At 56.1% G+C, this 16,351-nt stretch overlaps 2 protein-coding genes across 2 annotated transcripts; both read left to right on the top strand.

The window, feature by feature from the left end:
* Positions 1 to 7: 7 nt before the first annotated feature.
* GPN1 (GPN-loop GTPase 1) lies at positions 8 to 8,085 on the top strand. Its single transcript, XM_083606247.1, has 14 exons — positions 8 to 246; positions 335 to 428; positions 512 to 551; positions 917 to 983; positions 1,477 to 1,514; positions 2,060 to 2,138; positions 2,239 to 2,333; positions 2,707 to 2,752; positions 4,131 to 4,277; positions 4,737 to 4,819; positions 5,584 to 5,623; positions 6,583 to 6,676; positions 7,194 to 7,313; positions 7,606 to 8,085. The coding sequence occupies exons 1-14, from the start codon at positions 154 to 156 to the stop codon at positions 7,689 to 7,691; spliced, it is 1,122 nt and encodes a 373-aa protein (XP_083462373.1). The 5' UTR covers positions 8 to 153; the 3' UTR covers positions 7,692 to 8,085.
* Positions 8,086 to 10,495: 2,410 nt separating this feature from the next.
* On the top strand, positions 10,496 to 16,334 carry LOC310759274 (beta-galactoside alpha-2,6-sialyltransferase 1-like). The gene is made up of 6 exons (XM_083606236.1): positions 10,496 to 10,978; positions 12,135 to 12,859; positions 13,761 to 13,858; positions 14,902 to 15,003; positions 15,294 to 15,468; positions 15,784 to 16,334. Exons 1-6 carry the CDS (start codon positions 10,917 to 10,919, stop codon positions 16,035 to 16,037), a joined length of 1,416 nt encoding a protein of 471 aa, XP_083462362.1. The 5' UTR covers positions 10,496 to 10,916; the 3' UTR covers positions 16,038 to 16,334.
* The last annotated feature ends 17 nt before the right edge of the window (positions 16,335 to 16,351 follow it).

Raw genomic sequence — 16,351 nt, 5'->3', positions numbered from 1 at the left:
CCGGCTGTCCCGACCTGAGGGCTGCTCCTCCTTTCCTAGCTCTGTGGCCAAGAGCGGCCCTATGGGCGCCCCAGCGGGGCCTCTTGCTCCGCCCCTGGCAGGAAGACCCGCCCCTGGCCGGAAGCGGAAGCGGGCAGGCGACCGCGAGGCGACATGGCGGCGGCGGCGAGCTCGGCCGAGGGGCCCCCGCCGGTCTGCGTGCTGGTGCTGGGCATGGCCGGCTCGGGCAAGACGGCGCTGGTGCAGGTGAGCGGCGCTCCGGGGAGCGATCCCGCCGGGAGGGAGGGAGGGCGGGGCTCCCCTCGGGCTTGACGGCGCTTCTCTCCTCCCGCAGCGGCTGACGGCGCACCTGCACAGCCGGGGCTGCCCGCCCTACGTCATCAACCTGGACCCCGCCGTGCACGAGCTGCCCTTCCCGGCCAACATCGGTGAGTGGCGGGGGCGGGGCGGCGGCGGGACTGGCCTCTGCCTGTCGGGGGCTTCATTTCTCTCCCTCTCCTTTTTCCCAAAGACATACGAGACACCGTGAAGTACAAGGAGGTCATGAAGCAGTATCCTTACCCGGGCAGGGGGCAAAGCGGGGGACTGGGAGACACAGGGGGCCGGTCCACTGTCCCTCAGACCTTTTGGGGGGGGCGTACTATATTTTGAATGGGGAAAATGAATGAATTCCTATGCCCCACAAATAACCCAGAGAGACATTTAAAGAAAAGGACACATTCTACTCATGTAAAAACACGCTGATTCCTGGACCATCCGTGGGCTGGATTGATAAGGCGATTGGGCCACATCCGGCCCCCGGGCCTTAGGTTGTCTACCCCTGGGATGGAGGGTGATTGCTGGACTTTGCAATCAGGGAATACGCTGTTAGAGGTGACTTTCAGATTTCTACCAACCTTTCCTGAATGTGCACCAGGTATGGGCTGGGCCCCAACGGCGGTATTGTGACTTCTCTGAACCTTTTTGCGACAAGATTTGACCAGGTACGTAATTTCTGGTGAATTTCACTGAATGGTATTGCATTTAGCTTGAGTTTGTAGGTGCCAAACATCCTCTCTTGGAGAATTTGCCAGCAATGATGAGCATTTGACATTCTGGGCCACATCAGAGGGCCGCATATTATTATCAATACTAAGGCTCAGAGCAAATTTGTATCTGAACTAATTTTAAGGTGTATTTTAATTAATAGATTGCTTGTTCTTATGTTCTTTGTATACTGTCTTAGTTTTATGATGTTAGCTGCCCAGCTCTAGCCGGGGAAGGTGGGGTACAAATAATTTTGTTGTTGTTGTTGATAAATTTATAGTTGTTGTTGTTGTTGTTGTTGTTTATATCCCAGTTAACAATTTAATCACTTAATGGTAATTCTGTACTTCTGATGCTGATGATACCATGTTTTTTTTGTGTATTGTGAACTTAACTAAAAACTCTAATTCTCTGTTTCTACCCATAAATCATCTTTCTCTTTGTGACTAGGTGATGAAGTTCATTGAGAAACGACAGGCAGCATCTCAGTGAGTCAGTGGGAAGCCTGCTGTCACCTGGGGAGGGGGGTGATGGAAGTTCCTCTTGACGGGAGGTGTGTATGCAGCCTCACCTTCAGCAGAACAAAGGGGTGAACTGTGTCACATTATTGTGCGTGTTTTCAAGATGGTCATTCCACTTTTCTGACTTAGTGTGAGGCATTCAAGGCAAACCATAATTAATCTTAGAAGTGAAAATAATTCCAAAACAATTAAAGAAAAAAATCGGGAGTTTAAAAGAGAAGAGACTTGCAGAAGACTTTGTGAGTGTTCTCCTCCCCCATTCCTCTTAAGACCCCAATTTTGTGCTGATCTCACTCTGATCTTTAATCTCCACTCAGGAGCTGATGAGTAAAGATTAAATTTTGCTGCCTGGGCTGTGGGATCCTGTTCCCTGATGAGAACAGGATTGTGCAACCAGTGCATGATTAAACCCCATCTTCCAGGTGTTAGCTGATAAGTGGGTAAGCTTGTTTGGGAGAAAGTGATTTGAACGTGGCTTGTGTGTGAGAGAGAACAAATTCTTCCCTTTGCAGGTACGTCCTGATTGACACTCCTGGGCAGATTGAGGTGTTCACCTGGTCTGCTTCCGGCACCATCATCACTGAAGCTCTGGTGAGTACCTTCTGCTCAGCTGGCCTCCTTTGCAGGAGGTGCCTGGGGGCGGGTTGCCCTGTTGGGCTAATGCTCCCCCCCCTTTGATGTACCCATTTAGGCTTCCTCCTTCCCATCTGTGGTGGTTTATGTGATGGACACGTCACGCAGCACCAGCCCTGTCACGTTCATGTCTAACATGCTTTACGCCTGCAGGTAAGAGGAGGATTCTCTCCATGGTGTTATTTCTTTATTATGCAATTAATAATGGCTTACCCATTATTGGAGAGCATCTCTCTGATTGTTCTTTGTTTGGGAACAGGGTTGTTCTCTCAGTAGCTGCTGAGAAAGCTCAGAGACGACTCCCTCATTCCTGGGAGGTGGAATTGTTAGCCCCTCTTCTGGTGGCTTCTTTCTTGAACCTTGAGCAAGAAGCTGCCTCTGCTGCTCTTAGGCCTTCTCTAGGAAAGCACACAAACTGCCTGCTCTTTCAGTCATGAGTTTCTAAGCGAAATGTCTTTGTGGCAACCCCAGATCGAAAATGGCAATCTCTGCGTCCCTGATCATGCTGTTGTTGTTTTCTTCTCAGTATCCTGTACAAGACGAAGCTCCCTTTTATCGTGGCCATGAACAAGGTGAGTGGAATGCCCTGATCCAGTCTAAGACTTGAACCAAGAAGACCATCTGAATGTTGCTTTCCTGAAACAAGTTACATATGCTTCAGGGAAGCAGGAACTGGTAGTTTTGGGGAACTTCAGCACACCCTGGGATCTTTTGGGAGACGTACTCCACAGAGCATGGATTCCCCCACCCAAATCCTGGCCTGCCTTGTGGACAACTTCTGTTTTCAAAAGGCGGAGGAAGAGATGAGGAGATTGACTGACCTTGGCATTAGTCGAGCCTATGGGGGGGGGGAATCAGTGGAAGACAGAAGTGCCTGGCATGCTCTGGTCCATGGGGTCACGAAGAGTCGGACACGACTAAACAACAACAACAACATAGGGAAAAATTGTTCAGTGGCTTTAAAGCAGTGGGAACTTGGGGCAGGAATGACGGCAGACAGTGGTCATGCAGGGTGTGCTGGAATTCAGGCCCCTACGGAAAGCTTAAGGGGGTGTAGCTAAAGAGATTTACCGCATTTAAGGAAGTTGATTTTAATATGCTCAGAGAAATGCTAGTCAGGAGAATTCCATGGCCCAATACACTGACAGGGAAAAGAGCTGAGTTGGGTGGGAGTTTCTGCAGGAAGCCTTACAAAAGGCAGAGTCGCAAACAATTCCAGTGCGAGAGAGAGAAGATCAGAGCACGGGTAGACAGTGGGATGTTGGAAGCTGCTCACGAAGATGTTATTTGCAGTGGTTTGGCTTCTTCAGCCATGGCCTACATGACAAAATGAAGGACTCCTGGTAGGGGATGAGCATTGTGTGCTGTTGTGGCCACTCCTGTCCTAAAGTGATCAGTCGAACAGAAATGCAGATAATGCAAACAGCTGCACAGAAGTACTTGAATCTGAGAGCAGAAGCTGTTTTGGCAGTGTTTGGGTGAGGGCGGCAAAGAAGAGGGTGACGAAAGGAATGTTCAGCCAGCAGGAAGATGCTTTCTTGGAGCAGAGCCTGCCACTTCCAGAGAGGAAGGAAGGCAGCCTGACCCCCATAAAGAATGGAAGGTTGCTAGGATCAGGGGTGGGCGAGCAGGCATGGAAGGCTCTTCAGGTGCCTAGAAGGGCTGCTGTCCCTTTTGCTGATGAAACTTTGCTGTTCAGGTGCATCTTTCCAGGGTGGAGCTTGCACTCTGGGTGTGACCACAGCCTTCACTTGTTTAGCTGGTCCTTGTCTCATGGTGGGGGGAGGCAGGAGGAGCTGCCGCTGCCTCTTGGCCTGGCCTGCCATGGCTGAAGAGAAGCAGCCATCATGGTGTGGGGCCTGTGGTCCTTGCCCCAGAGGTGGCATTGCGGAGCAGCTGCCCACCTGTGCCCCCTGCCACCCTCCCTCACTCTCTGCCTTCCTGACGCAGACGGACATCATCGACCACAGCTTTGCTGTGGAGTGGATGCAAGACTTTGAAGCCTTCCAGGACGCCCTCAGCCAGGAGACCACCTATGTCAGCAACTTGACTCGCTCCCTCAGCCTGGTGCTGGACGAGTTCTACCACTCGCTCAAGGTGGGCACGGTTCCCCCCACCCCCATCTGGGTGTGGATGGTGAATGAGACCTCTTTGCAGGCACACTCCTGACATTGCATGAAGTTGGCATTTGTTTCCCACCTTCACTCTGTCCAACTTTCAGGGAAGCAGCTCCAAGGAGGGAGGGGTACCTTCCTCTGCAACCCGCCCCCCAAACCCTGAGTATCCCAGATACCCTGTGCTGTTGCATCTGGACAGGCTATTGTGGATGCTTGAAGGACTTGGTCCAGGGAGGCCTGAGAGTTAAGGTGTCCACCCCCCCACCCCCCGCTAGATGGCCTTGTGCCACCTCTTCTGTCCCTCGGGGAGGGGGGCTGGGCAATGTTCTGGTGCTGATGCTCCACTGGAGCAGAGGAAGGTGTTTGCAAGCCCCTCTCCTGCACTCAATTCCCACGCTCCGCACAAATCCTGTTTGAAACAAAGGACTTTCCTTTGCAGGTGGTTGGTGTTTCTGCTGTCCAGGGGACAGGGCTGGATGAATTTTTCGAACTCCTCTCCAAGGCTGTCGATGAGTATGAGAGGTGAGAGAGTCCCCTTGTGTAAGGGGGCCCACCTAGTCCAGTGTCCAGTTCTCACAGTGGCCAACCAGATGCCTGGAAGCAGATCCGGAGGCCAACAGGAGCCCTCGGCACACCTGCTTTTCTCAGCAACTGGCGTCTAGAGGCATCCTCCCTCTGCCTGTGGAAGGAGAAGATGCATTGCCCTAATTCTCTTCTAAAGCCGTTCAAATTGGGGGCCATCACTGCCTCCTGCAGGAGGGAGTTCCAGAGTTGAACTGCATGCTGGGTCAGGAAGTCCTTCCTTCTGTGTGTCCTGAGTCTTCCGACTTGCAGCTTCATTGGATGCCACCAAGTTGCAGCATTACAAGAGAGGGATGAAAGCCTTTCTCTCTCGCTTCTCTGTCAGGCCACCTCCCAAAAACTCTCTTGACTTGTGAGGCTTCTGCCATCCTGCTGTGCTGCATCCCAGAACAATGGCCCAGATGAGCTTGCATTAACTCCAAGGCTTCCTACAAATCCATTTGGGGATCCCTAAAGATGCAGCATAGGGTGACCAGAATGGGGGCCTTTGAGGGGGCAAGATCCCCTCTGCTGCTCTATGGCGAGACATGAAGCCCCAGGGGAAGTCTCTTCCCCTGCCCGTTCCAGCCCTGCCCTTGGGTCTGGAGGTCGGGGCTGTGGTCCTTGCTGTAAGGGGCCCTCCTAGTCTCTACAATGGTTGCCTGGGAGTGAGGCTGTGGTGCCCAAGAATAAACAGCTGAAACCCATTTATCTTCTCCCTCCAGAGAATACCGCCCAGAGTATGAGCGCCTAAGGAAGAAAATGGTGAGTCTGTCTCCAGATGCACTTGGCATGTTATTGCTGTGCCCTCTGTTGGTGCTTCCCCTGCCCCCAGTCAGTCACATGGGAAAGGCTTCTCACACATCATCATCATCATTTTATTATGTGTACCCCACCCATCTGACTGGGTTGCCCCAGCCTCTCTGGCGGTTGCCATCAAAATATTAAAAACACAACAAAACCTCAAATGTTAAAAACTTTCCAATACAGGGCTGCCTTTAGATGTCTTCTAAAGTTGTGTAGTTCTTCATCTCCTTGACATCTGACGGGAGGGCGTTCCACAGGGTGGGCGTCATGACTGAGAAGGACCTTGGTGTCCAGGCTGGAGAATGTGGGTGGAGAAGCTCCTTCTGCTTGTGTAAGTCCTCCTTTGGCCTCAAGATGGCCACTTCCATCTTACCAGATGGAGGGAGGAGAGGAGGTCAGGGAGCACCTCCTGCCAGCATGTTGGGGGCTCCCAATTGCCTTCCCAAGTGGCCAGAGGAGGCTTCTGCTCCCTTGCCAGAAGAACTCAAAGCAGCCACTGGCGCTCAGGGTTTAGTGTGCTGCCTTCTGTACATGTGTGCACATAAATGTACATCTTTCTAGATACCGGAGTCCTGAGTGATTTCTCCTTCCACTCTCTCTCAGCTCTGAGGGACACGCTCATGATCCCTGTGGCTGCTATTGTCTCTGTTTATAGACAGCTTCTGACCTGAAGAACTCAGAGCTGCTGTTGGCCTTGCAGGGCTCTGACTTCTCACCAGCTTTGCTGCGGGTGGCGGCAGCACTTGCTTTAGGAGCTGCGCAGGTGCACTCTGGGCACCACCAGGGCATGCTGGGAGGCGGCAGGCTGAAGCCCCACAGGTGCCAACTGGAGCTCTGCTGCAGAAGGCAGCCAGGCAGGGACCCGCATGTGCTGGAGGACCAGCAGGAATTGCTTCCTTCCCTTTCCTTGCTTGCAGGAGCAGGTGGAGAGCCAGCGGCAGCAGGAGCAGCTGCAGCGTCTGCAGAGGGACCTGGGCCCCCTTGCGATGGAGAGCAGTGCAGCAGCCTCAAGTGAGTCAAGGCCAAGGGGGTGGGGCTGCGGAGGCCTTGCGGGGAGGCTGGCCCTGAAGGCTAGAGAGGCTGCTTGGGGGCCACAACTGGTGGACACGCTGGCTCTTGCCTTCAAGCAGGGAGGAGGCTGCTGGCAGTGCCAACCTTTCCCCCATCCCTTGAGCCATTGCTCTGGGGAGGCAGAGTGGGTGTGGGGGGGTCTGTACCCTGTCTGACTGCTTTCCTCAGCTTATCAGCTGGGGAGCCCCATGCTGCACCTGTTGGATTAGGCTGCTGCTGTCTCCTCCTCCCTGGATTCCCAGCCAGCCTCTCCCTGTTTATGCCTGTGACTTCCGCCTGCCTGCCATGGCTGCGCAGCCCCTCTTGAGCACGCAGGATGGGAGTCTTCCTGGCACAGAGCTTTGCCCATTGCCTTGTGGTGGGGGCAGGAGCGGCAGAGGTGGGCCCCAGGCAGGCGGGAGGGGGGCACAGTCCGGGGCCAGGACAGGCTTGGCAGCCACTTGGCTTTTGTCTCCAGGCTCCATAGCAGAATCCGCAGCGGGTCCCTCGGCACTGATTCTGACCCGAGGAACTTTGGAGGGGGAAGAGGAGCTGGAGGAAGGCCAAGAGAGTGACACTGATGACATTGACCACGAAGGTAAGGCGGGCTCTGGAGACTGGGAAAGGTCAGTGGTTTGGGGGGAGGGAAAAGCAAATCAAAAGGCCGGTGGGCTGAGGGGGCATCCTCCAAAATGCCTGCATCCCGTTCCAGGGTGGCTGGTTTGTTGGTGCAGCATGAGCCCTGGCCTTGATCTCAGAGGGACTTGTTGTAGCAAGCTCGCTTTAAGTCCATTGTGGTTGGCCAGGGATGTTCCCTCCGGGATGGTCTTCCCCCTTGGTGGTGTTTTCGGACCCACTTCACCCAGGGGCTTTTTTGTCCTCTGCCCTAGTGACGGAGGAGCGCTGCGAAGAACCCGCCTTCCAGAACTTCTTGCAGGAGGCAAAGCAGCGCTACGCGGCCAGAAGCGGCCACTAGGGGAGGCGAGAGGAGAACCCAAGGGGGGCCTGGAGCTGGAGGAAGTTGGGCCCCTGTGAGAGAGACTGGCTCCTTGGTGCCCACACAGAAGGCTTCTCAGGCCGCCCTTACTGTGCTGCCTTCTGGGCTGGTGGAGCTGAGCTGGGGCTGGCTGCGGACTTCTGCCCGTTAACACCGAGTCCTTGGAATTGATGGCAGCGGCTGGGATCCCATTTTGTTTGGGGGTGAGGCTCCAGCAGAGACCGCCTTGGCCAGGGGAGGCAGGGTCAACCCATTGTGGAAGAGCATGCATTGAAGCGACCCATCTTCCCATTGTCACCCAGCGAATTTCACTGTAATATTATATGTGTTCAGTTTGTAAGTTATCATGAGATAATGTATATTTTGTTATGAATTGCTGCTTCTGCCTCTTCCTGCGGGGAGTATGTGTGCTGGGGGGCGTATGTGTGCTGGATGGGCCCCCCTTCCCTGGCCACCTATGTCAATGGGGAGGCAGGTGGGGCCTCTCAGAATGGCATGGGAACCTTGGGTTGTGGACCAATTTCCCTGATCATCTTGAGAGGGTCGGAGAAGATGTGGCTGGGCTCCCTCAAAGGAGAAAAGGCAAGAAGGGGAGGGGGCTCCCTGAGGATCTGCCTGGGTTGGGGCTGGTCCTCCTTTCACCTGTTCCAAGAAGGGAGCAGGAGTTGGGGGTGAAGCAGCAAGTTCTTCTGGCTGGCAGAAGCCCAATAAGAGGGAAAGCAAGGGCTCCCAAGGAAACTCCGAAGCAAGGATGGGCAAGAAAGTGGTGCCCATGGTTTAGCGTACAGTGATGGGGGGGGGGGCAAAATTTCCTACCATTACATCTGTGCTGGTGGAGTCTGAGCTGGTGATGACTGACTGGGGAAGAGGTAACAGATTCCCCCCTTATGCGGCAGCTGTGAGAAGGCAGATCCTCCCTCCCAGGGATCTTTAGGAAGGGTGGGAAATAAAAACTGCTTGGAACAATCCTGCTCCTTAAGGCCTCCTTGCCTGAAATGCCTCTGAGCATCTTCCAGTCATCTCCCTTGGCCTCAAGGGAAGAACCTTGTTCCCAGAGAGCCAGGAGGATGTTGCACTCAGCACAGACCCACCACTTCCGTCCAAGAAGCAGGCAGTCGACTTTGCAGGTGGTTGGATGGTCCCGGCACTAATCTCTTGGCTAGCCATTGTTAATGCATTTACCGTAAGAGCAAGACAGAGAGGTTTGCCTGTCCTGTCTGCTTGCACGGCTGCTGTTGGAGCTCCCCTTGCACTGGTACCCAAGCTTGCTTTATTTTTGTACTCCTGGGGGGCTTGTGCTGCAGCCAGTTAGATTAAAAGACTTGCTTTATGGGGCTGCATCAGACTGCTATGGAAACCTAACAGGGGGCTGTAGATTAGACGAGGGGAACAGTGTCTAGGATCAGACGGGCAGATTCAAGGGAGGCTGCAAGTGTGTGACTTTCTACTCTGTCCTAATGTTCATTTTTCTAAACGTGCATTCCAGGTTGTAAAACCTAAGCTAAAAGCACTCTGCATATTAAACCACTTTACAAATCTCCTTTGAAGCTTAAACTGAGCAGGACCTTTCCGGCAGAAAAGCTCACACACTTTGTTCAGAAACCACTTTGCCCTGTGGCTTTTGGAAGGGCAGAGCCAGACACCCTGTTTGCTGCCTGGGCTTCTAAGCGAGGTGAATGCCTTCTCCCCTGCTGAAAATGGCTGGCCTGGCCACTGCTGACCAGAGCAGAGCACAAAGCAGCTCTTGGCCCTCCGCTCCCCAAGTGACTTGCAACCAGGCATTGCTCTGCTGAAGACTGTGTCTGCTTTCCCAGGGGAGTGAGTGCCTCTTGAGGGTCTCTCCCCATCACACAGGATTCCTGCCAGAGTCCCCCCCCCTTCCTCTCTCCTAGGAGATCCTTCTCAGTTCTTTGTTCCTCAGTCTGGGGGAGTTTAAAGAGAGGCAGTCCCTACCTCTGCCACCTCTTCCATGGTGGACTGGCTCTTGCCTCTTTTTCTACAGGCAGGGAAGCGCCTTTGCCTTTCCCCACTTGTGGGCAACCACATGCAAATCAGCTTCCAAGTGTTGGTGCCAAAGTGGCTTTTACTAGTTCCTGTTTCCTTGCCTTCAAAGGGAGCTCTGTCCCTGAACCCCCAGAGGAGTGTTGGCCTCTCTGCTCCCTTTCGCAGGACACTTCCCTTGTCAAGATGGGCAGTAGTTTTCCCAGTCAAAATTCATTCTTCTGCAAGCCAGATTGCAATCACAAGCAGGCAATTGGGTGGATGGTGCAAATTTTGCCATGGAACAAAAAAAGGTAAAGGACCCCTGCAGGGTTGGAAGGGATCCCAGGGATCATCTAGCCCCCCCCCCCCGCAACGCTGGGACTGGAATGCTGGAACCCGTGGACATCCAGTAAAGCCGAATGTTGGGAGATTCAGGACAAGTTGGGAGGTTCGTCCAACTTGGATGGCTTTAAAAGAGTCCACAAATTTCATGGCGGACCCGGTTCAATGGCTATGCTCTGCCCTCAGGGTCCGAGGCAAAAATGCTTCTGAGTACGACATGCTGCTGCTCTCAGGTCCTGCTTGGGGGGCTTCTTCCCTTTCCGGAGCGCCTAGTGAGGAGACTGGAATAGTTGGACCTGATCCAGACAACGCGTAAGCTGTAATGACACAGTGGGCAATGGACGCTGTGATAAGAATAGGGTGCCCGTACATAAGGGCACCCTGGAAATGCACGGATCGAAGGGCGCAGGAGGGAGCCGGCCAGCCGTTGCAAAACCGGCGCCCCGCCGTGGCCCGGCCGGCGGTTCTTCTCTCTGCGCTCCTCCCGGCGGTCATTCCTCCTCTGGTCGCTGCTAGGGATGCACGACCTGTCTGCAAGGGATTCCCACATGGTGAGGTTGGTGTGGACATCTTTGCAATGCAGAGTTGGTCGGCCGCCAGGCCTGGTGCTGGAAAGCAGCTCCCCGTAGAGCCCGTCCCCGGGGATCCTGCCATCTTCCCTTCCGTGGACACGAGCAAGCCGGGCGGCGCGGAGGCGGGAGTGCGAAGAGGCCGGGAATGTGGCTTCTAAGAGATGCTCTTTCCCCTTTGGAAACCTGACAGTGGGGGCAAAGACCGCCGCCCCTGCCCAGCGCAGCAACCCGGCTTGGAAAGGAGGCGGCGGCGGGCTCCCGGCGGCGGGGCGGCCTCGAGGGGGCCAGCGCGTGGCCTCCGCCGGGGATGCATTGCCCCGCCCTTCGCTGCAGCTGGTGCCCGGAGCCGGCGATGCGGCGGCGGAGAAGGTGAGCGGCGGGGTCCCCCTCCACTTGGGGAAGCCCAGCCCTCTGGCCCGCGCCCCGGGTGGGGGGGGGGGTTGCGAGGGGGGAGAGCCGCCCACCGCCCAGCCTCGCGGGCGGCGCAGCCTGGTTGTTGTTCCTGCCGCGCGTCTCTAGCCGGGAGGTCCCTAAGCTGGAGACCGGCGGCGCCAGGTGCGCAGCGGCGCGCAGAGGACAGGACGACCCTGCCCGGGTCGGGCGCCTTCGGGGGCTTTTTGCTCCGGCTCCGGATGCGCTCTGGCCCTCGGGCTCCCGCCCGTTCGCTTGCCTCCAAAGCCTTGGGCAGTGGAAGGGGTTGCCGGGACTCCAAACTGGCAACGGGGCCGCGGGCGTGGGGCTGCCCCACTTTCTTGCCCTTCCCCTCCCCCCCCCCCCAAGCGGCTGCTGCAGAATCTCCCTTTGTAGAAGCCGCGCCGAGTCTGGCCAGACGGCCGAGGCCTTAGCGGGCTCGAGGCTTTGTCCATTTTATAGATGGGAAATAGAAAGGTCAGACCTCGCCCCCCGAAAAGGGCTTCTTCAGAGATGAGGGCACCCCCCTTCCCCAAGTCTCTGGAGCAGAAGCAAGCGGGGAAGGTCTGGTCGATGTCCCTCAGAAAGGAGCTGGAAAACGATCCAGGACCTCCCCTGCGAGGACAGCTTACAACGTTTAGGGCTCTTTGGGTTGGGGGGAAAATTGGATTTAAATTGCAGGGAGAAGTTCGTGAAATGATGGAGGGTGTGGAGAGAGAGAGAAAGAGAGGATCTCTTGGTCACTTAGGGAAATGTATTAGCCATACATTCAGGCCAAATAAAATCAAATGTTCCTTTGCACAGTGTGTACTTGTGGAACTCATTGCCACAAGAGAATGGTGGTAATGGCAATTCTGGTAACTTTTAAAACAGTTTGACATGCCTGGAGGATGAAGAGGGCAGTTACATGGTACCTTCATTCTAGAGGCAGGAAGCTGTTTGCTGGAGTGGGGGGAGAGAAGGGGTGCCAGTCTGCCTTGAGCTGCTCCAACCAGGCTGCCCTTTGGCCCTGACAAGCACTTGGCTACTCCAGCCACGTAGCTGACCCTGTGGCCAAAGGACTGAGCCATGGCACCCCCAGGTGTCTCACCTTGCTGTGCCCATCTCTCCACAGGCCCATGGACCCCTGGTGCTGCCTGCGCCCCCCCTGGCGATGGGGATGGGGCTATGCCTGGCTGAGCTTTGCTCTGCTGTGCCTGGCCACACTCTCCTTGCTCTGCCTGCAGTCTGGGCTCATGCTGCGCTTGGCTCACCATGGGGCAGGAGGACCCCCGACCTCTGCAGATGCTGGTGTCTCCCGGAGCCTCCAGCTGCACTCCAGAAGCAACCAGACTCTTCAGCGGCTCCTGGGTGCTGCTCCTGCCAACCTTGCCTCTCCCCAGCAGGCTCCGTTGTGGCACTTCTTCCTCTCTGGCCTGTGGAGATTCTGGCATCGCCTTGCAGAGGGGCTGGGGAGGTCCTGGCAGGGCTCCAGGACGACTGTCCAGTTGCAGCCCCTGCCCTGGGCTGCCTGGCAGAAGAAGCTTACTTCAGGGGTGCTGGGCCCCCGCCTTCAGCAAGTCTTCCAGAACTACCAAGCCATGAATAAGTACCGGGTGCCCCCAGGGGCCGCACAGCGCCGAGGGAACCCCCATGCCACTGGGACAGAGCTCTTGTGCCAGCTCCAGAGCCGCGTGGCAGTGACCACGCTCCTGGGGGACGAGGGGCCCTTTGCATACCCAGAGTGGAGGGGGCTGCTGCCCCGCAGGAGCCTGAGGCAGGAGCTGGGCCCCCTGGGGAAGTGTGCCGTCGTCAGCTCTGCTGGCTCCATGTTGGGCTCCGGTCTGGGCAAGGAGATTGGTGAGTGCTGGTTGGGGGGGGGGAGCATCCCGGCGGGTGGCTCTGGCACAGACTCCAGGGGGTGAGGGGATGCCTTGCCCTTCAGGAGAGGGCGCCATGCGTCCTGGCACTCGGGAGCATGAAGCAACCTGCCTCTCCTGTTTATGGGAGTCACCCAGCTATAGTTGGGTTTCAGAGCAAAAGAAGAGTGTGCAGGATCAGGTCAGTGGCCCATCTAGGCCTGCATCCTGTTCACAGTGGCCAACCAGGTGCCTGTTATGGGAAGCTCACAAACAGGATCTGAGAACAGGATCCCTGAGTCTCTCCTCCTGAGTCCTGCTGGGTTCAGAGCATGGCTGCCTCCGACTGTGGAGGCAAAGCAGAGCCCTTGTGGCTACTAGCCATTGATAGGAGTTGTTCCCTTCATATCCCACCTTGTATACCTGGCTCTCTCCTCTCCTTTTCAAGTAGTTTAGCAGCAGAGTGGCAGCGGCAGCAGGAGGTTCTCAGCTCCCCTTGGGCCTTGCAGCGGAGTCCTGGTTGTGCCTTTTGTGTAAAATTTCATCTGAGTTCTCACAGAAGGAGCTCATTTCACATCCTAGAAATGTTAGCAGAGCATTTCTGTTGGCAGAGTCTCAGGAGGAAACTCCTAACAATACTTTACAGTTACATAATGATAAAATAATAATAATACTGAAATAATGGGTAATTGTCTGGTCTTCATGGGAGTCTGCTTGAAATGGGCCATCTCATTCCCCTGATGATGCAGCTGCCCTGAGACACGTCTTGAGCAGCCCCCCCCCCAGCATGGCTGGCTGCCCCTCTCCCCAGGAAGGGAGCTGCAGGTCTAAGAAGGGCCCTGGTTGGGTAGGGGTCTGCCTGCTCTCCCTCCCCCTGGCCCTCATTTTCCTCCTCCTCTTAGACTCCCATGATGCTGTTCTTCGTTTCAACGGAGCCCCAACTACTGGCTATGAGCGGGACGTGGGCACCAAAACTACCATCCGCCTTGTGAATTCCCAGGTGGGCAATGAAAAGGGGGGGACTGGGAGAGGACAGCAGGGTGTGGATATGGGTTTGGGCCAGATAAAGGGAAAAGCCAATTGGGGGCAGCCTAGTGGGGCTGCAGTGTGTGGGGTTATGAGCTTTGGACTGCTCTTGTAGCCACAATCCCTGCCCTCCAGCTCTAGGGTGTGCTGAAGCCCACTGGCGTCAAGAGGCTTGAGGAACCTTCAAAACTAGCAAATGTTATTAATTATGAGATGAACTTTTGTGAACTCAGGCCTGTGTCTTCAGGTGAGAGTTGAATGGCCGTGAGATGCAGAAATCACAGCCAGTGATCATCAGAGCTTCCATAAAAAGGCACACCTTCAGCCGCTTACCAGCAGATTGGTGAATAATGTGCTCATCTCGGCAGTGAACACCTGCCCTGGGTCAGGGAACCGTTCGCAAGGAACAGTTGTTGACAGCACAGGATGCTGGTGGCACTGGTAAACACAGTAGGATCAAGAGCTGTTGTCTCAATGTTGCCCAAGAATGATGGCGCTGAAGTTACTGCCTTCGCCAGCTCCAGTGTGAGTTTGTGCTCTGGCTGAGGGGCACCTGTGCACTGCCAGGGCTTTGGACGTGGCATCAAGGGGCCTTGCCCACAGAAGTCATCCCCATGCTGCTCCTCTGCAGGTAGAAGGTGGGTGGGAGGGAGGGTGCGTGTGAGCACACACTCGGGTGCAATATGAGCAGCAGTACGTGCCAAGCAGCTCAGAGCAAAAGGCATAATTTATCTCAGGGGAGCAACAAGAGGATAGAAGAGGGAAGGATGGCCTCTCTGAAAGTGCAGAGAAAGGTGGGGCTGCCCTCTGCCTGCCAGCCTGCCCTTCCCCTCTAGGCTTCAGTGAGCCCTGGGCAGGTATGTGTGGGCTCTGGGCAAGAAAGCTGCACGTAAGGGCCAGCAACCCTGGGGACCTCTCCCTGCCCTCCCCTCTCCGCCTCTTCTTGCATCTGAACAACCTTCTGGGATCCTGGAGTCAGGCCCGTTCTGACCCGATCCGCCCCCCTCTACCCCACAGCTGATGGCTTCTCCTGAGCAGCATTTTCTGGATGACCAACTCTATGCGCAGGGAGCCTTGGTTGCGTGGGACCCAGCTCCTTTCCCGGGGGACCTGCAGGAGGTGAGACCCTCTCTCTGCCTTGTGCTTGGGGCAGGACGAGATCCGTGGGTGCCAGGGGAGGGCAGGGGCATCCTCTGTGAATGACACTCCCAGGACTTGATGGGCTACTCTGGCACCTCCTGCCGGCTGTCAGGGCAGGGGAACTCCCTGCAATTTCCCTCTGGCTTGAAGGATGAATGCCATAGCTAGGAGGAAATCAAGAGCCAGAGACCTTTGCACCAAAGATGGTGGGGTGGGGTGAAGTGAAGCTCTGCTCTGCTCCACACTCCCCTTTCTCCCTCTCCCGGCAGTGGTTCGAGGCCCCCGACTACCCCATCTTCAGACCCTTCCGAGCGATGCGCTCCCAGAGGCCCCAGCAGCTCTTCCACCTGCTGCACCCACGGGTGCAGTGGCAGCTCTGGGGGCTGGTGCAGGAAGGGGCACCTGAGGCAGTACAGCGGAACCCACCCTCCTCAGGGCTGCTTGGTAAGGAAGGCACTCCCCTCCCTCTTGTCTCCCAAGGGTGCTCCCTTTTGAGTGGCCAAGAGGCACCCTTCCTCTTCCTCCCTTTTTACTCAGAGCTCCTCTGAGCCCTGCTTTCGTTCCTCTCACTGGTTGGGGGCGGGGGCGGCTGATGTTACTCCTGGGCATGAGGTGTGAGGCACTTTCCACATTCTCAGGGAGACTCATCAAGCACCAACTTTCCAGCCCTGGTGAAAGAAGTTTCCTCCTGGCCCCCTCCTCTGCTGCCCTGCAGGTCCTTCTTTGCAGCGGCCCCACCTCCATCTCTCCCTCTTCCAGGGACGGTGCTGATGCTGTCGCTCTGTGACCTGGTCCATGTCTACGAGTTCCTGCCCTCGCAGCGCCAGTCTTCACGGTGCCACTACTACCAGGACTTTGTGGATGAGGCCTGCACGCTGGGTGCCTACCACCCGCTTCTCTTCGAGAAGGACCTGGTTCGCCGCATGAACCAAGGCTCGCTGGCTGACTTGGCCCGGCTGGGGCGGGTGACACTGCCTGGCTTCCGGGCCCTGAATTGCACCCTGGAGGAGTAGCAGCCTGGCCAGGGAGGCATGCCATGAGGGGAACGGGACATCCCTGCTGCTTAGCGGCCTGCAGCCCCGGGGGGGGGGGGAGATGGGGGGAAGAGGAGGAGACAGGAACTGGGGTCTGAAGGGCGCAGCCAGTCCAGGCCATGGCCCAGGTGGGGGTGCTCCCCACAGGCATCTCATGGGCCCCCACAGTGGGTGGAGGGCACAAAGGTCCCCCTTGCAGGGCGTAGACGGAGGTGGATCTTCCTTGAAAAATATGAAACTGAAGCTGAATCCCAGAGGAGCCCCAGAAGCGACTTTGGTTCAGATTGCTTTAA

Source organism: Podarcis filfolensis, assembly GCF_964270895.1.
Source record: "Podarcis filfolensis genome assembly, chromosome: 3".
Classification (NCBI taxonomy): Eukaryota; Metazoa; Chordata; class Lepidosauria; order Squamata; family Lacertidae; genus Podarcis; species Podarcis filfolensis.
The sequence above is the reverse complement of the archived record's forward strand: the minus strand, read 5'-3'. Positions and strand labels throughout refer to the sequence as shown.